At 56.6% G+C, this 16,361-nt stretch overlaps 1 protein-coding gene and 1 long non-coding RNA gene across 3 annotated transcripts in view; both read left to right on the top strand.

Moving 5' to 3' along the window:
- Window positions 1-16,361, top strand: part of LOC144672241 (uncharacterized) — a 253,793-nt gene that overhangs the window by 234,895 nt on the left and 2,537 nt on the right. The window lies entirely within an intron of this gene.
- flad1 (flavin adenine dinucleotide synthetase 1) lies at window positions 975-15,954 on the top strand. Of its 2 annotated transcripts, XM_078534048.1 has the most exons (7): window positions 975-1,219; window positions 3,851-4,610; window positions 6,977-7,124; window positions 8,600-8,698; window positions 9,238-9,427; window positions 11,562-11,635; window positions 15,753-15,954. In XM_078534048.1, exons 1-7 carry the CDS (start codon window positions 1,055-1,057, stop codon window positions 15,886-15,888), a joined length of 1,572 nt encoding a protein of 523 aa, XP_078390174.1. In that variant the 5' UTR covers window positions 975-1,054; the 3' UTR covers window positions 15,889-15,954. The 2 variants fall into 2 exon arrangements, with proteins under 2 accessions (XP_078390174.1, XP_078390175.1); XM_078534049.1 differs by lacking the exon at window positions 11,562-11,635 and having other exon boundaries at window positions 15,753-15,913.

Genomic DNA, 16,361 nt, shown 5'->3' with positions numbered 1-16,361 from the left:
CGCACTGTCAGAGGGTCAGTACTGAGGGAGCGCCGCACTGTCGGAGGGTCAGTACTGAGGGAGCGCCGCACTGTCGGAGGGTCAGTGCTGAGGGAGCGCCGCACTGTCGGAGGGTCAGTACTGAGGGAGCGCCGCACTGTCGGAGGGTCAGTACTGAGGGAGTGCAGCACTGTTGGAGGGTCAGTACTGAGGGAGCACCGCACTGTCGGAGGGTCAGTACTGAGGGAGTGCAGCACTGTTGGAGGGTCAGTACTGAGGGAGCACCGCACTGTTGGAGGGTCAGTACTGAGGGAGTGCTGCACTGTCGGAGGTGCCGCCTTTCAGTTGAGATGTTAAACCGAGGCCCCCGTCTGCCCTCTTGGTTGGGTGTAAAAGATCCCCAAGATTGGAAGAGGGGAGGTGGTGAGTTTTCCCTGGGCCCAATGGACGCATTTAAGGGGAGAACCTGAGGGAGAAAGGGAATAGAAGGTATACGCTGATGGGCTGAGACGCAGACGGGGGGGCGGGAGGAGGCTGGTGTGGGTCAGAAACACCAGCACGGAGCAGAGGGGCCGAGTGGCCTGTTTCTGGGTTGGGAATGCTGTGTAATGAGTTGTGTACCAGCTGGCTGGCACAGGTAGTGGCCAAAGAATGGTAAATGCAGCTGCAGAGATGGTCGGTGGGCAGAGATGGGCGGTGGGCAGAGGTGGGCGGTGGGCAGAGATGGGCGGTGGGCAGAGATGGGCGGTGGGCAGAGATGGGCGGTGGGCAGAGATGGGCGGTGGGCAGAGATGGGCGGTGGGCTGGTGTGTAATGGTACGAATGCGAACCCATTTCGACCATGTGAGACCATTGCTCCAACATGAAAGTTGCTGATTGATTGTCTGGCCTCTGGATAACAAACACACCGAAAGCAAACTCCCCCTCTCCTCTTGTGTGATTTTCTTTTAAATCTCATCCCTGAAGCCCCAGAGCTGCCGTGCTCCTCAGGGGTAGGTTCGCAGACCCTGGAATTCGCTCCCAACGTTGGCACCGGGTCCAGGGAACCCCCCCCACCTCCCCCCCGGGGAATTCGATGCATCGCACCCCGAGGATCTTGGGGGCTGCCTTCCGGGTGAAGAGACTGCGCTGCCAGCTGCTGGCCATGGACGGCCTGAAGAGTGACGGCTGCACCCCCGAGGAACAGGCCAAGCCGACCGTCACGGCGGGCATCATCGTCATCGGCGACGAGCTCTTAAAGGTAAAGGCGCTCCCGCGGCTGCCTGGGAGTGGGTTGGGAGCGAGTGAGCTCGGGCGTTTCTGTGTCGGCTCGGCGGGTTGCACCCTCGCACAGGGGACTGGGAGTAATCCTGGGGTTACTGTTTTGGAGGTCCTGCTTTTCAGTCTCCTTCCCAGCCCCCTAAAGCCTGCTTTCGGGACCTCACCCCCTTTCCTACCTCAGTCGTTGGTGCCAACGTGGAGCACAACCTCTGGCAGATCACCCTCCCCCCGGGACAGTGTCTTGCAGCCGCTCGTTGACTCTGGCACCAGCGAGGCAACGTACCATCCTGGAGTCACATCCACGGCCACATAAATGCCCCTCTCTGTTACCCTAACTAACAAATCCCCTATTACCACTGCTCTTCCCTCCTTCTTACCCCCCTTCCTGGACAGCAGAGCTGCCTGTGTTGCTACAAACTTGGCTCTGACTGCACTCCTCCGAGGAACCCTCACCCTTATCCAAAACGGAAAACCAATTGGTGAGCGGGACCCCTGGCGGGGGAGGGGGGGCACTTGCACTTACCTGCCTAATTCCCTTGGAATGCCCGGTGGTCATCCATTCCCTTTTCTGCCTCCAGGCTCCTAGGCCGCGGTGTGACCACCTCTCTGAACGTGTCACCCACGTAGCCCTCAGCCTCGTGGATGCACCACAGTGACTCCTGCCGCTGCTTGGGCCCTGAAACCCAGAGCTCAAGCGTCCGCAGCTGTTAACACTTCCTGCACATGGTGTCCGTCTAGGACACCGGCAGCATCCGACACCTCCCACATATTACAGGACACGCATTCCACTCGGCCGGGCTGTCCTGCCATGGCTTCAATTTACTTCCCTTGTGTTAACTTTATTTCACTTTGGTTCACATGCAACTTTATTTTACCTGCCCTCGACTTAACTTTATTTCCCTATTGCTTGTGTTTCTTAGTTAAATGTAAGTAGCCACTTCTCTTAAAAATAATGTGTTTTTCTAATTCTCAGCTATTTGATGACACTCCCTAACAGCAGCTTCTCACCAACCAATGAACTAACGTTTCTCCTGTGACGTTAGGTGCTGCTGACTGTCTGTCCCAGGGTGGTCCTCTCGCACTCTCCACTCTGCCTCTGTAACCTTCTCCAGCCCCTACACCCCTCCCTATCTCCGTAACCTCCTCCTGCCCCCACACCCCTCCCTATCTCTGTAACCTCCTCCAGCCCCTACACCCCTCCCTATCTCTGTCACCTTCTCCAGCCCCTACACCCCTCCCTATCTCTGTAATCTTCTCCAGCCCCTACACCCCTCCCTATCTCTGTAACCTCCTCCAGCCACTACACCCCTCCCTATCTCTGTAACCTACTCCAGCCCCTACACCCCTCCCTATCTCTGTAACCTCCTCCAGCCCCTACACCCCTCCCTATCTCTGTAACCTCCTCCAGTCCCTAGACCCCTCCCTATCTCTGTAACCTCCTCCAGCCCCTACACCCCTCCCTATCTCTGAAACCTCCTCCAGCCCCTACACCCCTCCCTATCTCTGTAACCTCCTCCAGCCCCTACAACCCTCCAAGATCTCTGCACTCCTCCGATTCTAGCCTCTTGCACATCCCCCAATTCCCATCGCTTCAGCTGCCTGGGGCCCTGAGCTCTGGAATTTCCTCCCTAAACCTCTCCGCCTCTCTCTCTCTCTTTCTTTCTTTTTCTCTCTCTTCTCCTCTCTCTCTTCTCCTCTCTCTCTCTCTCTTCTCCTCCCTCTTCTCCTCTCTTCCTCTCTCTCTTCTCTCTCTCTTCTCTCTCTCTTCTCCTCTCTCTCTCTTCTCCTCTCTCTCTTCTCCTCTCTCTCTCTTCTCCTCTCTCTCTCTTCTCCTCTCTCTCTCTTCGCCTCTCTCTCTCTTCTCCTCTCTCTCTCTTCTCTCTCTCTCTCTCTCCCTTTCTCTCTCTCTCTTTCTCTCTCTCTTTTTCTCTCTCTCTCTTTTTCTCTCTCTCTCTCTTTCTCTCTCTCTTTCCCTCTCTCTTTTTCTCTCTCTCTTTCTCTCTCTCTTTCTCTCTCTCTCTCTCTCTTCTCTCTCCCCTCCTTTAAGATTTCTCCTTAAAACCGGCCTCTTTGACCGAGCTTTTGGTCACCCCGTCCCTAATATCTCCATGTGTGGCTCGAGGTCAAATTTAGCTAAATTTGATTTACCTTTGCTGCTGTGAATGTAGCAACAGGCCGGGGCCATTCAGCCCCTCGAGACTGTCTTGCCATTCAGCGAGATCGAGGATGATCTTTATCTTAACTCCACCTTTGCTCCGTAACCCTTGCCGAGGAAAAACACTTAAAGTGAACCGACATCTGCTGTGTTTTGTGGGACAGAGTTCCACACTCCTACCACACTTTCTTTTGAAGAAGTGTTTCCTAATGTCTCTCCTGAACCCCTGGCTCTGATCTGAAGGGCACCTCCGTTCGTCCTGGACTCCACCCAGCCCCCCTCCCCCCTCCTCTCCCACCCACCCCCCCTCCCCGGGCAACCAGTGGGAACATTTTCCCTCTTCCTGTCCTATCAACCCCCTCGGGATCATATCAAAGGCGCTATAGCAATGTAAGCGCTTGTGCTAATTTTTTACATCTAATCTCGTCTTTCTTTTCGTTCCGACTCTCCTTAAAGGGCCACACGCAGGACACCAACTCCTACTTCATGTGCCGGAAGCTGCGCTCGCTGGGGGTCAAGGTGGAGAAGGTGTCGGTCATCCCGGACGAGGTGCGGTGCATCGCCGAGGAGGTGGCAGCCTTCGCCGGCCGCTACCGCTACGTGCTGACCTCGGGGGGCATCGGGCCCACGCACGACGACGTGACCTTCGAGGGCGTGGCCCAGGCCTTCGGCGAGAGCACCTTCTGCCACCCGGAGCTGGCGGGGCTGGTCGCCCGCTTCTTCGGCAAGACCGACGCCGCCGGCCCGGCCATGAAGCTGGCCCGGGTGCCCCGCTCCGCCCGCCTCAACTACGGGCAGGACCGGCTGACCGGCGGCTGCCTCAAGTACCCGCTGGTCAGCGTCCGCAACGTCTACGTCTTCCCCGGCATCCCCGCCCTCCTGGAGCGGGCCCTGGACGGCTTCGGGCACCTCTTCTACAACGCCCGGCTGCGCTACTCGACCCGGGAGGTCTTCGTCGACGCGGAGGAGACGGCCATCACGCCGGTGCTGGACGAGGCCCACCGCCGCTTCGGGCGCCAGCTCAGCCTGGGCTCCTACCCCGACTGGACGAGCAACTACTACCGGGTCAAGCTGACCCTCGACTCGGACCGCGAGGGCCCGCTGGAGGAGGCGCTGCGTTTCCTGCTGGAACGTCTCCCCGCCGGGGCCGTGGTCCCCCTCGAGAAGGATCCGGTGGCTGTCTCCGCGCGCGAGGTGTACCGGCTGACACACTCGGGTACGCCTAACCCAGCTCTGCTGAGCCCAACCCACTGACGCAAACCGCTTTCCACCCGCCATATTAACCCCGTGCGCCCTGTCGGCCTGATCTCCAACCTCACCAACCAGAATTAGTTTGAACTGAATCAAATTCTGTACAGTGGGGGGAAAAACAGGCCCATAAGACCATAAGACATAGGAGCAGAAATTAGGCCATTCGGCCCATCGAGTCTGCTCCGCCATTCAATCATGGCTGATAAGTTTCTCAACCCCATTCTCCCGCCTTCTCCCCGTAACCTTTGATCCCCTTACCAATCAAGAACCTATCTATCTCGGTCTTAAATACACTCAATGACCTGGCCTCCACAGCCTTCTGTGGCAATGAATTCCATAGATTCACCACTCTCTGGCTAAAGAAGTTTCTCCTCATCTCTGTTCTAAAAGGTCTTCCCTTTACTCTGAGGCTGTGCCCTCGGGTCCTAGTCTCTCCTACTAATGGAAACATCTTCCCCCACGTCCACTCTATCCAGGCCTTTCAGTATTCTGTAAGTTTCAATCAGATCCCCCCCTCATCCTTCTAAACTCCATCGAGTATAGACCCAGAGTCCTCAAACGTTCCTCATATGTTAAGCCTTTCATTCCTGGGATCGTTCTCGTGAACCTCCTCTGGACTCTCTCCAGGGCCAGCACATCCTTCCTGAGATACGGGGCCCAAAATTGCTCACAATCTTCTAAACGTGGTCTGACCAGAGCCGTATAAAGCCTCAGCAGCACATGCCTGCTTTTATATTCTAGTCCTCTAGCCCCTCTGCTCCGTGCTGGTGTTTCTGCTTCACGCCAGCCTCCTCCCACCCCCCCTCTCCATCTCTCCCCGCCCCCCCATCAACATATGCTCCTATTCCTTTCTCCCTCGTGTGTTTGTCCACCTCACCCCACCTTCAATCCATCTCCGCCATTCACCTCGATCACTCCCTGTGGGAGCGAGTTCCACATTCCCCCCACTTTTCCACAAGAGGAAACGCTAAAAAGAAACTTCTTTATTAAACTGCAACCAACCCACCCACCCCTCTCTCCCTCCCTGCCACCGATTCCCATCGTTCCACCATTGGCGGCCGTGCCTTCAGCTGCCTGGGCCCCGAGCTCTGGGATTCCCTCCCTAAGCCACTACATCTGTGTTTAGAGCCCACCGTTTCTTTCATTGTTAACATCCGTCTGTTCTGCACTAGAATCCCATCACTGGCTGGTAACAGCCGTGGCTTCAGTGCGTCGCTATCCCTAGCTTGCTTTGGTGTCAGAGGGTTGTGGGTTCGGGTCCCCGCTCCAGAGACTGAGCCCCATAATCCAGGCCAACACTCCCAGTGCCAGTACTGAGGGAGCGCCGCACTGTCAGAGGTTCAGTACTGAGGGAGTGCCGCGCTGTCGGAGGGTCAGTACTGAACGTGTGCTGCACTGTCGGTGAGTCATTACTAAGCGTGTGCTGCACTGTTGGAGGGTCAGTACTGAGGGAGTGCTGCACTGGTGGAGGGTCAGGACTGAGGGAGTGCCGCACTGTCGGAGGGTCAGTACTGAGGGAGTGCCGCACTTTCGGAGGGTCAGTACTAAGGGAGCGCAGCACTGTCGGAGGGTCAGTACTGAGGGAGCGCCGCACTGTTGGAGGGTCAGTACTGAGGGAGTGCCGCACTGTCGGAGGATCAGTACTGAGGGAGTGCCGCGCTGTCGGAGGGTCAGTACTGAGGGAGCGCCGCATTGTCGGAGGGTCAGTACTGAGGGAGCGCTGCACTGTCGGATGGTCAGTACTGAGGGAGTGCCGCACTGTCGAGGGTCAGTACTGAGGGAGCGCTGCACTGTTGGATGCTCAGTACTGAGGGAGTGCCGCACTGTCAGAGGGTCAGTACTGAGGGAGTGCCACACTGTCGGAGGGTCAGTACTGAGGGAGTGCTGCACTGGTGGAGGGTCAGGACTGAGGGAGTGCCGCACTGTCGGAGGGTCAGTACTGAGGGAATGCCGCACTGTCGGAGGGTCAGTACTGAGGGAGTGCCGCACTGTCAGAGGGTCAGTACTGAGGGAGTGCCGCACTGTCGGAGGGTCAGTACTGAGGGAATGCCGCACTGTCGGAGGGTCAGTGCTGAGGGAGCGCCGCACTGTCGGAGGGTCAGTACTGAGGGAGTGCTGCACTGTCGGAGGGTCAGTGCTGAGGGAGCGCCGCACTGTCGGAGGGTCAGTACTGAGGGAGTGCCGCACTGTCGGAGGGTCAGTACTGAGGGTGCAGTACGCTGTTTAATTACATTCTGTAGGCTTTTTTGTCAGTCCTGCCTTCATTCCCATCCAGCCTGCATCTTATTGGCTGACACTGCGAAAAGATGACATTTGCTGTGTTTCCTGCAGAAACCCGGCTTGGCCAGAAGGTGGCAGCAGCTCTGCGGACAGTGGAGGAAGCCCTGGCCCAATACAGCCTGTCTGAGCTTTGCGTGGGATTCAACGGTGGCAAGGATTGTACAGCCCTGGTCCACCTCTTCCATGGAGCAGTGAGCAGGTGTGTGAGAGAGAAATGCAGGCTGGTGGGAAGACTCACACAGCTACACTAACATCAGACGCATTATAGCTGGTTAGTTACAGAGTAAAGCTCCCTCTACACTGTCCCCATCAAACACTCCCAGGACAGGTACAGCACGGGGTTAGATACAGAGTAAAGCTCCCTCTACACTGTCCCCATCAAACACTCCCAGGACAGGTACAGCATGCGGTTAGATACAGAGTAAAGCTCCCTCTACACTGTCCCCATCAAACACTCCCAGGACAGGTACAGCACGGGGTTAGATACAGAGTAAAGCTCCCTCTACACTGTCCCCATCAAACACTCCCAGGACAGGTACAGCACGGGGTTAGATACAGAGTAAAGCTCCCTCTACACTGTCCCCATCAAACACTCCCAGGACAGGTACAGCACGGGGTTAGATACTGCACACCCTTCACTTCCTCGCCCTTACCCGCCACCCCGGGCGTGCCCTGGTGTGCCTTGTTGCCGTCCGGCAGTGGAGGACCCCAGTCAGGGGCACTCAGTTGGTGGGGGGGGCGACCTCCCCCTTTCCATCGGGGTCCTTGGGTGGAGGGTGTTGCACCCAGCCGTCCCCGACAGCCACAGGATGTGTGGGCCCGCGGACTGCGGCCTTCTGCTCGCGTTCGTTGTTGGAGGCTTCAGTCCCTTCTGCGTTATTTGAACAATATTTTGCTGTTGCTTTGCTTGTGCTTCAGCCCCACGCTCCTGATCCCCGGGCACCCGGTGCGGGCAGGAGGAGGAGGAGGACCACCTCGCGAACCTGCTCCTGGGCCTGGCCAAGTTGGCCATCGACCTGCCCAGGCAGAGGTCGTCTGGCCCGACTGCCTGCCCCTCTTCCGCGACTACGCTGGCGGCTGGGTGCCCCTGGAGAGAGAGGAGCGTGCGGTGTCCATTGGCACCCTGGAGGCCCTCCGCCCTTGGTGGGCACCACGGAGACGCGGGTGCTTTACTGACCCCTATAATCACAATTTTGGTTTAATGTTTGTAACTCCATTTAAATTTTGTCTTTGTTTTTGCAGTTTCCCTTTAAGGGGCTGCTTTTACTTTGTCCCTGATTTTGTTAATTTAGTTTATTTGTGTCGTAACTGAAGAATTAACACGATACAGTCCACTCAGCGATTGATTGGCTGTTGGATAGCTTGTCCCCACTCATCACTGACATGGAAGCCTTGTCTCCAAAGACAGGAAAGTGCCTCTTTAATGAGTGCGAGCGCTTTGCGTTTCCCACAGCCTCCCATGAGAAAGCACTGCTGAATTGAAGGCCAGTGCTGCGGTGGCAGTGATGTCCCCCGTAGTTGAATAGCCGGGACTTGGGAAATGGCTACCTGAAGTGAGGTGCTCCCCAGGGAGGGTGGCACCCCCACAGAAGCTGCGCCCTGAACCGAGTCGGTGCCTCGGAATTCTCAAGTATCCCTGAAACGCCTCATTTCAAGTCCCCGCCTTTTGTGCAGGATGTACCCGGATCACAAGAATCACCTACAGGCTCTCTACGTCCGGATTGTCTCACCTTTCCCAGAAATGGAGCAGTTTATTCAGGACACCTGTAAGAGGTAAGTGTTTTCACAGGCAGCACAGATTATTGGAATATAAAATCCTGCCCTCCCATCCCTCGATTAGATTCCAGTCTATAACTCACTCCCGGGTATCTGTTATTCTATTTATAAACTCCCCCGAACCCCTCGATTAGATTCCAGTCTGTAACTCACTCCCGGGTATCTGTTATTCTATATATAAACCCCCCCGAACCCCTCGATTAGATTCCAGTCTCTAGCTCACTCCCGGGTATCTGTTATTCTATATATAAAACACCCCGAACCCCTCGATTAGATTCCAGTCTGTAACTCACTCCCGGGTATCTGTTATTCTATATATAAAACACCCCGAACCCCTCGATTAGATTCCAGCCTGTAACTCACTCCCGGGTATCTGTTATTCTATATATAAACCACCCCGAAACCCCTCGATTAGATGCCCTCGTTGTCTGTTTGTAGCACAGTGATCTGTGATTGAGGTATTTGACTTGTTACCTGCCTATTTTGAATTTAAGGGCTATTCCAGTTTCGAGGCAGTAACTGATCTTTCTCACCAGGTACCAGCTCCAGATATACACTGTGTGCGGCAACATCAAGGAGGCACTGACAGACCTGAAGACACAGCAGCCTCCCATCAAGGCTGTCCTGATGGGGACCAGGCGGACTGACCCCTACTCCCGGACTCTGAAGCCCATGTGCATGACCGACCCCGGATGGCCTGAGTACATGCGGGTCAATCCCCTGCTGGTGGGTATCGGGCCCCGACCGGGCACTGGATGTCACTGGGTAACCGTGGCAGTGTGTGGTGCTTAAGCTGCAGGCAGCATGAGAGCTCCCTTGGGCTCGATGTGGAGGCAGACTTGCATTTCTGTAGCACCTGTCACAACCTCAGGGCATCCCACAGCTCTTGGCAGCCCAAGAAGTAGGTTTTTTTTTCAAAGTGAAGCCGCTGTTGTAACGTAGGAAACACGGAAACCAATCTGCGCACAGCAAGATCCCGCATTGTGGTAATGATGCAAATCAGTGCCATTGGTTGAGGGATAGATATTGGCCATAGGACACTGGTGAGAACCTCCACCCTGCCACCCCCATTGCTCTCCTTCCAATAGCGGCCGTGCGATCTTTTGCACTCGAGAGGTTTGATTTCTCATCCAAAAGACAGCTGCTCCGACAGTGCGGCACTCCCTCAGTACTGACTCTCTGACAGTGCGGCGCTCCCTCAATACTGTCCCTCTGACAGTGCTGTGCTCCCTCACTGCTGACCCTCTGACAGTGCGGCACTCCCTCAGTACTGACCCTCCGACAGTGCGGCGCTCCCTCAGTACTGACCCTCCGACAGTGCGGCGCGCCCTCAGTACTGAACCTCCGACAGTACGGCACTCCTCCAGTACTGACCCTCCGACAGTGCGGCGCTCCCTCAGTACTGACCCTCCGACAGTGCAGCACTCCCTCAGCACTGACCCTCCGACAGTGCAGCGCTCCCTCAGTACTGACCCTTCGACAGTGCAGCGCTCCCTCAGTACTGATCCTCTGACATTGCAGCTCTCCCTCAGTACTGACCCTCTGACAGTGCGGCGCTCCGCCACTACTGACCCTCTGACAGTGCGGCACTCCCTCACTACTGACCTTCTGACAGTGCAGCGCACCCTCAATACTGTCCCTCTGACAGTGCGGTGCTCCCTCACTGCTGACCCTCTGACAGTGCGGCACTCCCTCAGCACTGACCCTCCGACAGTGCGGCACTCCCTCAGCACTGACCCTCCGACAGTGCGGCGCCCCCTCAGCACTGACCCTCCGACAGTGCGGCGCCCCCTCAGCACAGACCCTCCGACAGTGCGGCACTCCCTCAGTACTGACCCTCCGACAGTTGCGGCGCTCCCTCAGTACTGACCCTCCGACAGTGCTGCACTCCCTCAGCACTGACCCTCCGACAGTGCGGCGCTCCCTCAGCACTGACCCTCCGACAGTGCTGCACTCCCTCAGCACTGACCCTCCGACAGTGCGGCACTCCCTCAGGACTGACCCTTCGACAGTGCAGCACTCCCTCAGTACTGACCCTCTGACAGTGCTGCACTCCCTCAGCACTGACCCTCCGACAGTGCTGCACCCCCCCAGAGTGTCAGCCTGGATTTTGTGCTCGGGTGTCTAGAGTGGTGACTTGAGCCCAAGGCCTCCTGACTCAGAGGTGAGAAAGAGCGAGCCACTGAGAGACAGCTGACATTGCCAACCCCTGGCCTGCCCTCTTTGGGCTCTGGGGCACATGATTTGCCCCTTCTTTAGTTGCCACTGTTGGTGGAATGTTGCAGCTCAGAAGGAGGCTATTTGGCCTAGCGTGCCTGCGCTGGGTCTTTGAAGGAGCTGCCCGCTTAGACCCACTCCCCAGACAGTGCCATCCTTGCGAAATGTGCTAGGCCGCATGGAGGCTCCTAGTTGGTGTGGGACTGGAGTGTGGGGCAGTCCCCGACTGGGTAAGGAGGGCAGACTCCCTTCCCGGGGGGGGGGGGGGGGCACATGAATCACTCAGATGGGCCCTCGTCCTTGCTTTCCATCCAGTGCCCGTCGACACTTCACTTGTGAAAGCTGCCCCCCAACCCCACCCCCACTCCGGTGGAATTTGAACTTGGGCCCCCAACCCCCCCCCCACTCCCGGCTCGAACCCACGACCTTGCCTGACCTCAGGGCAGCCACTGCCGAGGAAGCCTTGGGGCCGGATGGGATGGTGATGCACGGCGTGGTCGAATAGCCCGTCCACAAACGTGGTTTTTTTTTTTGCTTTGGTCGCGCCTACTGACCCCTGGGAGCTGCTGCTGGGAAATGACGGCGAGAAGATTGGTTCCCGGCACTTCCTTTTCTAAAGAATGCTTTGCTGCCTCTCTTTCAGGACTGGAGTTACCACGATATCTGGGAGTTTTTACGTACACTCTACATCCCATACTGCATTCTCTACGACAAGGGGTAGGTGACGGTCGTGCTCCTGGACTAACGTTGACACACGGCGGCCGCCCCACACCCGCTCCCCGAACCTCGACCCATGCCCCATGCTCCCTGCGCGCAGCGAAGAATGACTTGGATTTCTATAGCGCCTTTCACATCCTCGGGAGGACCCAAAGCATTAACCGACACACTTTTTTTTCCCCTTGAAAGTGCGGTCACTGTTGTCATGCGGGAAACACGGCAGCAACATTTGCGCACAGCAAGATCCCACGTGTGTGACCATGACAACATCATCTGCATTTTTTTGACGCGATAAATATCGGCCCCAGGACAATCCCGCCACCCCTCCAACATTTCCAAGGATGACCATGGGATCTTTTAAATCCGCCTGAGAAGGCAGACGGGACCCCAGTTTAGTCTCTCTGACACCTCCGACAGTGCGGCGCTCCCTCAGCGCCGACCCTTCAACAGTGTGGCACTCCCTCAGTACTGACCCTCCGACAGTGTGGCACTCCCTCAGCGCTGACCCTCCGACAGTGCGGCACTCCCTCAGTACTGACCCTCCGACAGTGCGGCACTCCCTCAGCGCCGACCCTCGGACGGTGCGGCACTCCCTCAGCGCCGACCCTCGGACAGTGCGGCGCTCCCTCAGTACTGACCCTCCGACAGTGCAGCGCTCCCTCAGTACTGACCCTCCAATAATGCGGCGCTTCCTCAGCACCGAACCTCCGACAGTGCGGCGCTCCCTCAGTACTGACCCTCCGACAGTGCGGCGCTCCCTCAGTACTGACCCTCAGACAATGCGGCGCTCCCTCAGCGCCGACCCTCGGACAGTGCAGCGCTCCCTCAGCGCTGACCCTCGGAGAGTGCGGTGCTCCCTCAGTACTGATACTGGGAGTGTCGGTCTGGATTATGAGCTCAAATCTCTGGAGTGGAGACTCAAACCCACCACCTCCTGACTCCGAGGGGAGGGTGCTACCCACTGAGCCATCGATAGGACTGTGGGCGAATTGCACGTCCGTAAGGTTCCCATCCTCTCTGTTTCAAATGCCTGCACTCTCTGAGATCTTTTCGAGTGCACTCTCTGCCCCATCTTCAGTTGCAGAACCTTCACACTCCCCTTCCCAAGAAAGTATCTCCCCTAATGCCCTGCACTTCATCCCTTTGGTGGAAAGAATGAAAAGGCAGACTATTATTTACATGGAGTGAGACCCCAAAAAAGTGCAGTGCAGAGGGACCTGGGCGTTCGTGTGCATGAAACACAAAATGTCAGCATGCAGGTGCCGATGGAATTTTGGCCTGTATTGCTAGGGGGTTGGAGTTTAAAAATAGGGAAGCCTTGTTACAACTGTACAGGGCGTTGGTGAGGCCGCACCTGGAGTACTGCGTGCAGTTTTGGCCCCTGTATTTATGAAAGGATATACTGGCATTGGAGGCAGTTTTAAAGCGATTCACTAGGCTGATTCCTGGGATGAAGGGGTTGACTTATCAAGAACGACTAAACTGGTTCGACCTTTATTAGAGTTTAGAAGAATGAGGGGGTGATGTTCTTGAACGTACAAGACTCTGAGGGGGCTTGACAGGGTGGATGTTGAGAAGATGTGGGGGGACCTCGAACTAGGGGACATAGTTACAGAATAAGGGGACACTCGTTTAAAACCGAGATGCGATGGAATTTCTTCTCTGAGGGTAGCGAATGTCTGGAATTCTCTACCCCAGAGAGTTGTGGAGGCTTAGATCGCTGAAAGTATTTAAAGAGGAGGTAGATAGATTTTTGAAATATCGGGAAGTTGAGGGCTATGAGGAGCTGGCACGAAAGAGGAGTTGAGGCCTGGGGCAGATCAGCCATGATCTTATTGAATGGCGGGGCAGGCTAGAGGGGCCGAATGGCCTACACCTCCTATTTCTGATGTTCTATCTTCATAAACATTGCCTCCCTCAGTCGCCTCCAATTCCACTCCACAAAACAATTCTTTCCCCTCCAAGTTCGAAGGTTGTGGGTTCATGTTCTATCACATTGACTTGACCTATTAATCCAGGCCAACACTCCCAATGCCGGTCGTGAGGGAGTGCTGCACTGTCTGAGGCGCTGTCTTTCGGATGAGAGATTAAACTGAGGCCCTGGCCTGCCTTCTCAGATGAATGTAAAGGTCAGAGTCTGGGAATCCTGCGGCGAGTAGCTCACCTCCTGACTCCCCAAAGCCTGTCCACCATCTACAAGGCGCAAGTCAGGAGTGTGATGGAATACTCCCCACTTGCCTGGATGAGCGCAGCTCCCACAACACTCAAGAATCTCGACACCGTCCAGGACAAAGCAGCTCCACTTGATCGGCACCCCATCCACAAACATTCACTCCCTCCTCCACCGACGCACAGTAGCAGCAGTGTGTGTACCATCTACAAGATGCACTGCAGCAACTCACCAAGGCTCTTCAGACAGCACCTTCCAAACCCACGACCGCTACCATCTAGAAGGACAAGGGCAGCAGACACATGGGGAACACCACCACCTGCAAGTTCCCCTCCGAGCCACTCACCATCCTGACTTGGAAATATATCGGCCGTTCCTTCACTGTTGCTGGGTCAGGATCCTGGAACTCCCTCCCTAACAGCACTGTGGGTGTACCTACACCGCAGGGACTGCAGCGGCTCAAGAAGGCAGCTCACCCACCACCTTCACATGGGGCAAATAAGGATGGGCACTAAATGCTGGGCCCAGCCAGCGATACCCACATTACTGACAAAAGGATGCAATGGTGCTTGGGTTTTTTCCCTGGTGTCCTGGGCTGCAGTCATACCAAACACTGAGAGCTAACTCTTGGGCCATTTACCGCGTGGCTGTTTGTGAGATTGTGCCGCGTGTGAATCATTCCCTGCACTGCATAAAGCTGTGCCAAAAGTACCTGGCTGGGCTGCAAGTGGCTTTGGGCTGGTCCCGCGGAGGTGACGGGCGCTGTGCAAATGCACGACCTTTGCTGTCCCAGTTCCCTGCCCAGCTCGCGAGCCCCTTCTTCTGAAGCCCATTGCCTTGTGTGCCCGTGCTTGGGAGATGTTCTGACAGCCGCCATTGTCCTAGTGCAGCAGGAGGAATTGGGTGACCCCTCGGTGTTGGGGCAGGGAGGGTAGCAGGCAAAGAGAGTTAGCCCCCTCCCCCCCCCCCCCCCGCCCCCCAGAGCCCCCACCCACAGAAGAGAGTCTATTTGCTGTCTGCCGACGTATCCACGCCCCTCTTAAGCCTGGGCTGGTGCAGTGGGACCAGATAGCCCCGGCGTCAATCACTGGCCTGTGTTGTGAGTCAACACCGAGCACAGTGAGAGTCATCCTGGAGATGTGGGTGACACTGGCAGCCCAGCCTTTATTGCCCATCCCTAATTGCCCCTCAAGCAGGCGGTTGTGAGACACCTTCTCGAGCTGCCGCGTAATGGTTTGATATGACCGTATGCCCCTCTTCGGAGTTAAGAGTCAACAGCCTCGGTGTGAGTCCAGAGCCCGCTGAAGGGGCAGGGAAATAGCAACCACTTGCATTGACGTAGCACCTTTTGAGGTGGTAAAACATCCCAGAGCACGTCAGAGCGGGAACAACATGGACAGAACTTGGCCCCCAGCCACATAGAGGGGACGGGTGGGCAAACGCTCGGTAAGAGAGGCCGGGTTTTAAGGAGGGGAGAGGGTCAGAGAGAGGTTTAGGGAGGGAATTCCAGAGCTTAGGGCCCAGACCGGCCCCTCCGACAATTTGACAAACCCCGCTGCCGCTTTCACTGCCGTCAGCTTCTCGGTTCGAAGCCCTGATGGACCTGAACTCCATCTCTAAAGGGTGAAGTGGTGGGGTTTGTAAACGCCGCTTTCTGGATGAAGACTCCCAGGGCCCCCGGGCGACCAGTCCAGCGACGCAAACCGCCACACGACCCCCTCCTGACGGCTGCCCCCGCGACCTTGGCCGGAGAGAGGAATGCGCCTGCGCCGCCCGTCTTGGTTGAATATCTCGCCGGCACAGCCCTCTGGATTGACAGCGTCGGTGGCGGGAGGGGGGGGAAGGGTGGGGAATTGGATCTTAAGCCTGAAACTGCCTTGTCTAATCTGAAATCTCTCTTTTTTTTCCCCCACCCACCTTCCTCTCCACCGCCATTCATCCCACCAGCTACACCTCCCTAGGGAGCATGGATAACACCTCCAAGAACCCCAACCTGTGCTACCTCAACCACCTGGGGATGGATCGGTACAAGCCTGCCTACCAACTGGTAAAGGAGGAGGATGAGAGGAGTTCTAGAAAGTAATTGACACCAACCACCTCACCCATCCCACCCCTCCTCCCGACAGAGTCCAAATCCCGCCTGGTTGCCTAACACCCTCCCCCACTCAACTCCGCTGTAAAGAGCAGGGACCCCCCAGCGTTAAAGGGACAGCCTTCCGGGCGAGGGAGGGTTAAAGAAAGTCCCAGCCCGCAACAGGTTTTTTTTGCACACGGCGAACGCTCGACGATAGGACCTCAGCCCCTTGGGAGTGTAGAAACGGGAGGAGGCCACTCAGCCCCTTCAGCCTGTTCCGCCCGTTCAGCCAGATCCTGGCCGACCTGCACCTTAACTCCCGTTTACCCGCCTTGGTTCCTTAACCCGACGAAAATCGACCTGTCTCGGTTGTGAAATTTCCAGTTGACCCCACAGCCTCAATAGTTTTTTTTGTTGGGGGGGTGTTGGGGAGAGAGTTCCAGATTCCCACTCCCCCCCCTCTGTGTGTGTGTGTGTGTGTG

This window comes from Cetorhinus maximus, chromosome 36, assembly GCF_964194155.1.
Source record: "Cetorhinus maximus chromosome 36, sCetMax3.hap1.1, whole genome shotgun sequence".
NCBI lineage: Eukaryota > Metazoa > Chordata > Chondrichthyes > Lamniformes > Cetorhinidae > Cetorhinus > Cetorhinus maximus.
This window is presented reverse-complemented; position numbering and strand designations above follow the sequence as displayed.

What these genes read in the sequence shown, in the direction of transcription:
- flad1 (XM_078534048.1), top strand. Translation starts at nt 1,055, where the DNA reads ATGCATCGCACCCCGAGGATCTTGGGGGCTGCCTTCCGGGTGAAGAGA. An exon ending in TTCCATGGAGCAGTGAGCAG is followed by an intron (nt 7,125 to 8,599) that starts GTGTGTGAGAGA and finishes CCTTTTGTGCAG; the next exon opens with GATGTACCCGGATCACAAGA. An exon ending in TGCATTCTCTACGACAAGGG is followed by an intron (nt 11,636 to 15,752) that starts GTAGGTGACGGT and finishes TCATCCCACCAG; the next exon opens with CTACACCTCCCTAGGGAGCA.